At 41.9% G+C, this 10,926-nt stretch overlaps 1 protein-coding gene across 1 annotated transcript; it reads right to left on the reverse strand.

Annotated features, from left to right (window-relative positions):
- Positions 1 to 732: 732 nt before the first annotated feature.
- On the reverse strand, positions 733 to 6,148 carry p2ry1 (purinergic receptor P2Y1). The gene is made up of 2 exons (XM_034168268.1): positions 5,878 to 6,148; positions 733 to 5,627 (listed from the first exon to the last, which is right to left on the reverse strand). Exon 2 carries the CDS (start codon positions 5,596 to 5,598, stop codon positions 4,537 to 4,539), a length of 1,062 nt encoding a protein of 353 aa, XP_034024159.1. The 5' UTR covers positions 5,599 to 5,627; positions 5,878 to 6,148; the 3' UTR covers positions 733 to 4,536.
- Between the last annotated feature and the right edge of the window lie 4,778 nt (positions 6,149 to 10,926).

Raw genomic sequence — 10,926 nt, forward strand, 5'->3', positions numbered from 1 at the left:
TTATTTATTGTAATTATTGTTTGTTGTTGTGTGTCTGAGGACTACAGATGGAAAGTAGCTTTTAGCTAAATCTGGCATATTTACACTAAGGCATGAAAATGTAGAAAGTGTTCATTAATGTGCATTGTCCTCATCAAATAAACAATAAAGAAAGAATGTTTTTTTTTTTTTTGTATGTATCAACTGGTGGAAATGGCCTTCCATGGAATTCCATCTTGTGTTGGTGGGGAAAAAAAAAAAATCACGATGAAAGTGTAAATTATCAACACCACAGAGTGTTATATTAATGCTTGGCAGCTACCAGACAAACACGGTAAAACAAAAACAAAACAAACAAAAAATAAAAATAATAAAAAAAAATAAAACACTACACTTTTTGACAAATCTGTAGAGCTTTTTTTTTTTTCTTTGCACAGTACTATAACTGCTATGTACATAAATAACACATGGGAAATGAGTCCCATTACATTGGCTCATGTGTTTTAAATATAGACATATACATAAAAAAATATTGTCAAGGTGGATCCAAAAAGTTCTGTACAGGTTAACTTCTAATCTCAACAATATCTGACCACATTACAGATTTACAAAGGTATTAAACATCAAATGTCGATGTAGTTGAGGGTGAAACATACTGGAAGAGTTCTACAAACATTTATCCTGCACAGAAATTGAATTACATCAAGTATAAAACCATTAGCGGTCAACATACAGACACAGTACAGTTTTGTCTTGTTTTTTTTTTTTTTACTTTGAGGTATTTCATGAACAAAAATCTTGAAACAGAGTCACAAAACAGGTGTTTGGGTCTTGCTCAGTGTTACAAGCTGTTCAAAGTGAGTTGTTGAATTTTAGCCGGTGATGTGTGGCGATACTGGGCTCATGCACTACAGGACAAGATTAGTGATACTGAACTCCACAACAAAACAGTAACGACACAAATTAATCTGGAACATCACAACATACTGTACAGTAACACCTCAGTCACGGGCAGCGGTGTAGCCTATACACAAAATACTGCAGGTGTTGTCGTTTATCTGGGTTGGACAGTGTATCAAGTCAGTGGATGCCTTCACCTCAGAACAGTGAGAATGAAAAACCACATTCCTCACCCAATCACAAACAGACTGGGAAAGAATTAACACTTACAGGCGGTCTTTTGAAGCCCAGAGTTCTGAAGCTTTGGCTTCTTCCACACTTGTGTAAATGAACAAATCAGGATTAACTGGTGTGGGGTTCCATCACACTTGCATCCAAGCTTTCAACATCAGAGAACCAGGGTTATGTCACGATAACTTCAATGTTAATGCCTTTGTCAGTTTGCTTTTTTTTTTTTGAAGCATTGAATGTAATGTTAAAAAAACAGCAGCAGTAATGTCAATAATCACAGTCATAAAGACACAAACATACGTCACTTTTACTATGCTATGTAAAAAAAAAAAGCTTTTACATATTTGCATTGCGTGGAGTTGAAGGATTGTTTTTTCTTTCTTCTTGTCTTATTTGTGGTCTGTCAGACAATATTTGTTACTGTAGAGCAACATGACAACATCAACTTGGACAACTCTAGAACTCTGCTGTTTTCACTTTGCTATTCCAGCTGTATGGTTTCTTCTTCTTGACCGTCTTGTACCACTTTCAGTTATTCTGCCCCCGTGGCTGATGTGAGAACTGCAATTCAAATCCATGAATTTTAAAGGACATGCACAAACATCAGGTCGGGTCAGGCTTTGGTCAGTCAACCTGTCTGTTCAATTTCAGCCAGGTGGAATTTGGGGATCCTGCTGGCCTTCACCAGGCACTCGGGTCCTCAACACTGAGGTTCCTACCTCCTGGATCATGCGCAGGGAAATGTACCACATGGACAAAATCTCATAGCTGATCACTCAAGATGCAAGTAATACTCCTCATCTGAGGCTCCCTAACACCCCCGTCACACATAGCGCAAATGAGGCCGAATGGCGCCCAAATGAATAGTTGGCCCGCAGTCGGGAAGCATCGAGGTGCATTTGGAAAATGTCAGACAGCATTCTCAGAGCAGTCTAAACAGTTGCGCGGCCACTCCAAATGTTTTGCTCATATTCAAAACAGTCTTGGTGCAGTCGAGGTGGAACAACCATTATACGGCAGTCGATGTGCAGTCTGACCGCTGTCTGACTGCATTCTAAACAAACGGACGGCGAGAGAATGGCATTCGTGACATTCCGATTGCATTCTGGGGGGACGTTCAGCATGCTTCCGCCCTGGCTGAAAGTCCCAAATGTGCCTGAATGCATTGTGGGAAATTCGAGTGCTGCTGCAATATATTCTGCTGAACCGCATTCATACCCAAGCAGAGGGTCACCCCTTTGAATCTGGTCTGCTTGAGGTTTCTTCCTCAGAGGGAGTTTTTCCTTACCACTGCTGCTCTGGGGGTTGGTAAGGTTAGACCTTACTTGTGTGAAGCACCTTGAGGCAACTCTTTTGTGATTTGGTGCTATATAAATGAAAATAAATTGAAATTGAAATTAATTGTACCGCAATCGCTTGTAAGTGCATTCTTACTGTTCTTACTGCATCCTGACCGCTGTCCAGGTACTCTTACTGTGTACCACCTACATTTGTACTGTGTTCAGAGGCTCATGCGTGCGGCACACGCATGAGTCAGTCGGGGCGGGTCGGAGCACAGTCTGGGTATTCGGACGGCTGTCCTCCGCAATTCTTATTCCTTCCCAGATGTGGCATGCGTATGTTTTTTTTTTTTTTTTGACATTCGACAGGGTTCCAAGCAACTGTTCATTTCAAACAAAGTCATTTTAGTGGTGCTCAAGGATCCTCAGAGGACACCTACTAGTACCAAAGGTATCTAAAACTTAGATCTTCTTTCTTTTGCAAAGGTATCGCCATCGCAAAAACACCTCTCTCCAGTGACCTCATGGCTCCATAAGCTCTTCCCAGGCGCCCCCACCCCGCTTCAATATGTGCAAGACATCACCGCTTGGTGATGTCTTGCACATACACATAATACACTACCCCTGTGGTTGTTGCAGGTATTGCAATTTGCACAAATTTTGGAGGACACACACAAATAACATCAGAGAAGAAAGGCATCAGAGGGCTAATGCATACCCTGCACAGTCTACACACCACACTGTAAATACTGTATATGTCTGTTTTTAATATGTATGACATAATCATATGACTTCTGTGTGACTTCATTATGAAGTCATTCATACCAATCAATCACACATATTTTTCTGAACAATATATGCTTCAGATCATCAAACTATACTTCTTGGTTGTTGAGAAATACAAGAAAATGTTGTTTTGCAGACCATGCTTTCCATGACCTTGACCTTTCAAACTACTTCAAAATATAATCACATCTCGATATCTAGCCAAGTAATACTCCTACCATGTTTGTTCCGTCTCGACATCTTTGTTGTAGAGAGCGCAAAGAAGAAAAAAGTATTGTTCGTGCCATGGTTTCCTTGACCTTTAATCAAGCTCCTACAAAATTGAGTCACTTCTACATATCTATCGAAGTACTATTCCCACAATGTTTGAAGGAAATTCATCCACCCATTTTTGAATTATCTTGTCCACAAACACACACACACACACACACACCAGTGAAAACAATTCCCTGCTTTGCCTGTTCACCGGCATGCAGGGTAATGAACAGATTATGTCTGAAGCATCAGGTCACATTGTTAGAATCAAGTATGTTTGCACCTTAACTTGTGCCTGAAGAAGGAACTTTCCACAACTAGTAACTTTTGGCCAAATTTACGATTTCACCTTTTTGATGATAGTGCATGTATGAGTCTATAATCAAATTATTAAGGTTGAAAGTAATTTTAGTTCAGTTTTTGAAAATCCCTCTTTTATTGTACACTGTAACTACATTAAGATTGTGTTCTCCATGCTAGGTGAATAAAATTATTACTACTTTTATCCACTTTATGTGCATGTATTGACATGATCCTGCTGGGGTCAATAGCAGGGTGATTTCCCGACTACAGTGTTTGTATAAAAGGGTTTTATAGTGCATTCCAGTGCCTGCACTTCATGTCCATACAGCAGTCTCAGGTTCAGTGCATTTCAACTTAATGTTATGTCTGTTACGCTTACTTATCCACCAGCTCTCACCTGCTTAATAGCTATTGATTTAGCATTGGCTCAGTGGCTAGCACAGGTCCTATCCATCCACAGTCCTGGTTTTCATGAACAAACTGATGAAGAAATCATTATAGCCTGCAGGGAACTCGCTTAAATTTGCACAGCAACTTGGTTGCGGCTGATAATACTTTGTCCAAAGTGTAAACAACACAGCTGTAGTAAGAATGGCTTGGTAAAGAATTATGATCCTAACAATTGCACTTGTACAGAACAGTACAGTACAGTACAATAGCTTTTCAGTTATGTTGATGTGATGGTTTACTATACAGTTCTCAACTCAGCATCATCCAGTATGTTTGCCGCAGTGCCTTCAATCGGTATCGGGTCCGTTGTGGTTTTAAATGCTAACAAAGAGCCCGGTGCTAACAAATGGCATCACAGCCTCCGGTCTCCATTCTCCACATACTCAACCAGGCTGTTAAGAGCCGTCTCTTCGCTTTTGGACTGAAAGGGGTTGTCCCCCTTCCTGGAGGGCTTTTTAGTGGCTCGAGACAGTTTTCTCCTGAAGGTATCTCCTGCCAAGAAGTAAAGAATAGGATCCACGCAGCTATTGAGGCTGGCTAGCCCCCGTGTCACCTGGTACGTGGCGTAGACGCGGTTATTAAAGTCACACATGTCGGGGCTCTGGAAGTAGAGCCTGGCCCTCATGTTGAGATTCTTCATCACATGGAAAGGCAGGTAGGAAACAGCGAAAACCGCAAGCACGATGATAACAAGGTGGATTGACTTCTGACGCAGGTGCGAATTGTTCATATCGTTGCAGATGAGCGCTTTGACAATCATACCGTAGCAGCCCAGGATGATGATGAAGGGGATGCAGAATCCAAACACAGTCAAAGTCATGCTGTAAATGAAATAAGCCGGCAGCTCGTCCTCAGTGGTGGTGTCGTAGCAAATCGTCGAGTTGCGTTTCAAGCCGGTCCTAGAATAGTAAAGGATGGGGGACATGCCAATGATAACCACCGCCCACACCAACGCGCTGGTGATAACCGCGTTTTTCTTTTTCAGTCGACCTAGAGACTTGAGCGGGTGCACCACCCCGGTGTATCTGTGAACACTGATACAGGTCAGAAACAGAATGCTGCCGTACAGATTCACATGGAATATGAAGCGCTGCAGCCGACAGAGGACGTCGCCGAATATCCAGTCCGTCTTATTGAAATAGTAGAAGATGAGGAAGGGCAGAGAGAGGACGTAGCAGAAGTCAGCCAGAGCCAGGTTGAACATGTAGACGGAGATGCTGCTCCACGGTCTCATGTGGCACACAAACATCCAAATGGCCAGGCTGTTACCCACGAGGCCCGTGATGAAGACCATGATGTAAACAGTGGGCAGGTAGTAGAACTGGAACCCGGTTTTGGTGAGGGAACATCCTCTGGTGTGGTTGTGCAGATCAGTCACGTTGAGCAGGGAAGTCAAGTTCAGCTCTGTGGTCATGTTTTCAGGGGCAGAAGCGGCTCCGTTTACTGCATGTGGGAGAGCAGGTGTTTTAAAATGTGAGCTTCAAATAAAATAACAGCCACAAATGTGACAGATCTGGCATAACGCTGTTTGATTAACATGCAAAACCTGTCGCGCTCAGGCTGGAAACCCGAGCTCCCTGTAGAAACGCCTACTTGCAGTCCAACAAACAGTCCAACACCCGTGCACGCTCACGCACACACACACACACACACACACACACACGTCTTATAATGAATATGTCCCAACACTCACCGCGCACGCAGAATTGTATTCCACATTCCTGTAGTCTTTCCAGCTGTGGAGATTTCTGGCGTCACTTATCTCCAATAACTGCGCCGGATGGAAACTGTTCCAAAGTTGTGATCGTGTGCGCCACACACGCTCGGAGGAAGGAGGGAGGCGTCGTCGCTTCGCCGAGCGCGCGTCGCTGCTTTTGCACAAACAGCGCAACGGAGAGACAGCTGCAGGCTGTGGCACGAAAACAGCAGAGGCTCCGTGAAGCGAGAGGGAGCAGCACCAGCAGCAGCAGCAGCAGCAGAGGCTCATGCGCCGTGGAGAGCAGACGGGAGGCGCGCAATGCACCGCACCGCGCACAAACACACTCAACCGCTTCCCCTCCCCAAACGCGCGCCTGCTGCTCTCCCTCCCTCCTCCCACCCGGACCCGTCCTTATCAGTTCTGGACCCGCCAGCAAGAGAAACTAGCTGTGACCGTGTCCACGCACGGATCCAACTTGGTGTTTCTGCTGAAAAAAAAAAAAAAAAAGAAATAAAAAATAAATGATCCACCAAAAAGCAGCTGCACCGATTTGTGTTCTTGGGGATATCTGCAGTAGAAGTAAAGCCCTTTCGGCTGCTCCCTTCTTTTTCACTCGGGGTGGCCTCAGCAGATCCGAGTTGGATCTGCATGTTGAATTGGCACAAGTTTTACACCGGATTCCCTTCCTGACGCAACTCCACATTACACGGAGACAGGTGACAGGAAATCCAAGCGCACTAACCACGCGGGCACCACCCCTACAGGATATCTGCAGTTATTACCATGTCAGATTAGAGTCCACAGTCTGTGCCAAACTTGCTAATGTGAGATCACATGATGTTACATGGCTGATTTTGACACACGCACATTTTAAAAATGAGTTTACACACTTAGGTTTTAGGTAATTAATTTCATACCAAATTCCAAATTTGTTTAAAAACCAAAACCTGCAAAAAAAAAAAAACCCAAACAAACAAAAAAACCCCTCTGTTTAAGTCATAAACAGTGACGGTTCTAAACTGAATTACTACCCGTGTGAATCCCCCTCCCCACCGCCAAAAAAAAAAAACAGCCAGAGATGGGCGATACCGGGAAATTTGGTATTGATCCGATACCAAGTAAATACAGGCCGGGTATCACTGATATCAATACCAATACCGATACTTTTTCATATTTAAGCTTCATGGATCCAAAGGATCCAAAAGACCTAGGATAGAATTTCACCAAACATTGTACATGACAACAAAAATTACAATCAACATTTTTGTTTAAAAACATATCAACACAACTTAAAATCTCCTGAGGTAGAGCGCTGACAAACCACAATACAAGGGTGCGCTGCTCTGTGTTGTGTGACACAGCACAGCGCTGCCCTTACAGACACAGAGTAGACTTTGATGAATCTGCGTGCACAGCAGTCAGTGCGTGCGGGAGAGGAAAAAAGCTTGAGTATCGATCTTTTTACACGAGGATCGTTCAATATCAATACCAGCGTTGGTATCGATATTATCGATATTAGGATCGATCAACCCACCTCTATTAAAAAACACTGGCATAAGTCTAATACATTAAGGGCAATTTTTTTTTATAAGTTACAAGCACATTGAAGCTCTCTGATATACATCCTAATACGCTGAGCTCCTGGAAAAATTCTGGGCATACTGAAAATTTTCAACAAGTGCCAGCGTATGACTCATACGTCCCGCACATGCGGAATATAAGTTGTTGGTAAGTTATGTGATTGTTGGCACACATTTCTTGTAATTTACTCATAAGTCTAAATACGTCCATCAGTGCTGTCCACTGATTGGCTCAAACCTGTAGTCCTCATGCAGACAGGCTGTTTCATTCACACACGGAGTAAATATTACCTGTTCGCTTCAGTCTGATCCATCATGTATCCACATAAAGCTCCTGATTTTGGAAAATGACATCTGAAAATACTTTATTGTCACAGCTGGAAACGTAATGGTTCTGTGGTTTTTCTGCTGCAGGTGCCTTTCTCAGAGGATCAGCGGTCCGCCGATCAAACCTGATCAGAACGCAGCCGCTTGGCGCTTTAACCGTTTAAAGAGTCACAGCACTCTGTTCATTCACAGCAGCATTTACCACAGCCAGTCGACTCATCAGCATTCTGTACACAGTGAAAATGGTCCACCAAGATAAAAATGAAAATATAAAATAAAATAATGTTAAATTGTGTTTCTGACCCGCACCACACCGTGCAGTACTGATCTGAACCACTTGGTGGAAACGGGGCTGTCGGCATACGCTGGTTAATCGTTAAGGTGTGACAGAGCATTTAGAAGTGCCCCTGAAATTGAAATTGACATCAAGAGACTGCAGGCTACAATATAACTCATACAAATCATACATGAATTGCAAATTTGAACAAGAGCAATCAAATATTTTTGCCATCTGCCAATCCTGATCACCCCCAAAATTCAGTGGAGTCTTTTTGCATGATCGAAGCCACACACACACACACACACACGCAGACAAATGGATGTCCGCCAAGGACGTGATTAATTCATCAGCATTTATTTGTCTGTTTGTTAGCATGATTAGGTCAAAACTACTGCACAGATTTTGGTGAAAGTTTCACCACAGATAGATATGAGGGCATGGAAGACGCCACTGAATTTTGGAGGTGATCCAGGTCCGGATTCTGGATCAAGATTTTACTTTAGGCTTTGAAGGATTACGTCAAAACTGCTTCACAGATTGTCACCAAATTTGCACCACAGATAGATATTAGGGCATGAAAGACTCCACTGAATTTTGGAGGTGATGCAGATCTGGATTGGTGGACATCAGAAATCTCTGATTGCTCTTAGTTTGTCAGTATACATGACAACAAAAAGAGATTTGCCAGCTGCTGGAAAATTATTGTAAAAATTGGATAACACACACTCTCATTTCATTGCAAATCGCATGTGATCACAAAAAAATATGTTGTTTTTTACTACATAAAAAACAGTTATGCATTTTTAAAGGTGAAAAGTGGTCACACCATTTTTACTTATCTGTTATCGTCAGTCATATCAACTGGTGTAGCACCAAAAGGATCATCTTGCTTGACTATGTGGACCAGTACTCTATCCCTATCTCTACATCCTCTATAACATTTCTGACATATGAAGACAGATGTTGTAGATGTGAGTGATTTTCTCGTGCTGACTTTCCTTCTGGCCCTGGTTTCATCATTAGTTTGTAAGTGACCATTATCTGATCTCACATCAGTCATATCACCAGTGTTGACATAGAGAGCAGAATGAAATCAGAACTGAATCTGATCTCTGAGCACATACCCAAAGGAAGGTAATAGGAAAAAATAAATAAATTAAAGTTGACATGTTCAGACAGCTCATAAAACAGTAAGGAACTCAAATCTCACTTCAAACAATTTGATTTGGCACATTCACACACTGCAATATTCAGTTAATCTAGTTCAAGCAGCCCCACATACCTTGGTTGTTTAAATATTAAACAGAATAGAATTTCAATTGATTCAGTTTATTTAGTTTATATAGTACCAAATCACAACAAAGCTGCCTCAAGTAAAGTCTAACCTTAACAACCCCTAGAGCCAGTGCCGGATTTAGACTTCCCAGGGCCTGGGGCCATACCATTTTTTTGGGCCCCCAGTGGGCAATGGCCCATATTCCTTGCCATATTTTTTAAGAAAAAACATAGTTAACTGGACTGTAAATCTGTAATATTCTATATCAGATGACAATTCTATAGTCAGATAATAATTAAATAATATTAAATGTCTTACAGTCTTTGCAATATTTAAGTTAAAAGTATGACACAAATGACAACTCTTGAGCTGTTTAAAGAACAGATTTATTTGTGAACGCCTCATTCTCTCATTCAATTACACCTGAACACTGAACAGTATAAGCATTATAACTTATAAGTCATAAATATCACATTAGAGCTTAAACTTAAAGGCCTGTAACGTTTTGCCTTATAGCCCTTACTTATAGTCAATAATCTACAGGTAACATACGTATAGTATATTATTCTTATAACAGTTTAACATGAACAAGACTGAGACTCCAAAATTTTAGGCTATGTCATTATGTTTCAGATCATGATGTGATGTCTGAACTATCTAAGGAGAGTTTTCTTTCTACTGAAAGTTTTAATTATGCTGCTAATGTCCAAGGCATTAAGAAGTTCATGTTCAATAGACATGAGACTTAAATCATTAAGTCTCTGTTGGCCAAATGTATTTCTGAGGCAGGTTTTGATCAGTTTTAGTTTTGAGAAAGATCTTTCTCCAGCACAATTGGTGCATAGCATGCACAGGTACATTTTAAGAAGAATGTTTGCATTAGGAAATGTCTCATTGATTGGTTGAATGAGTTGATAGGGATAAAGCTCCTTGTTTTCTGATGCTGCGGAATCTGATGATTCCTTCAGCAATGCAGACAGCTGAACTAACGCTGCACCTAATGTATCCTCCAGATCATCAGGATAGGACTCAATTAGTTTTTTGAGCTGCCTCCTCAATGTCCCTGGGTGCCACTGCTTCAAGGTTGGATAATAATCCAAAGTTTTAATGTAGCTCTTCATAGGCCTCAGCCCTCTTGTTTAAGGCTACCAGCAGATGGTCAACAATGACAAAGAAATTTTGTTTAAATTTCTCTCTGGGAGACATTGGTGTTTCCTCTACAGTGCCATCTGAAAACCGTTGTCTCCTTCTGGAAGGCCTCCCTCCTCTCATGACACTATGTTCTGGGCTTCCTCCCCAATGTCCCATCATCATCCTCAAGAAGAAGTTTCTTCCCTTGTTCCTCATACTCTTCAAATCTGGTGCGCTCTGTTCTGACAAATTCCTGCAGTGACCTGTACAGTCTGACTGTATTATTCAGAGTTATGCCTTCTTTCTGCAGGCTGATGTTTGTTGCCTGGAATCTCTCCAGAACATAAGCCCAGAAACACAGAAGGAGTCAGGTTTCTGTGAATTGTCTTCTTCTACAATACGAAGGGCACATCTGACGTGCTTGTAGCTTTTCAGTGCTACACTTACAG

This window comes from Thalassophryne amazonica, chromosome 4 (assembly GCF_902500255.1).
Source record: "Thalassophryne amazonica chromosome 4, fThaAma1.1, whole genome shotgun sequence".
In the NCBI taxonomy this organism is placed as follows: Eukaryota; Metazoa; Chordata; class Actinopteri; order Batrachoidiformes; family Batrachoididae; genus Thalassophryne; species Thalassophryne amazonica.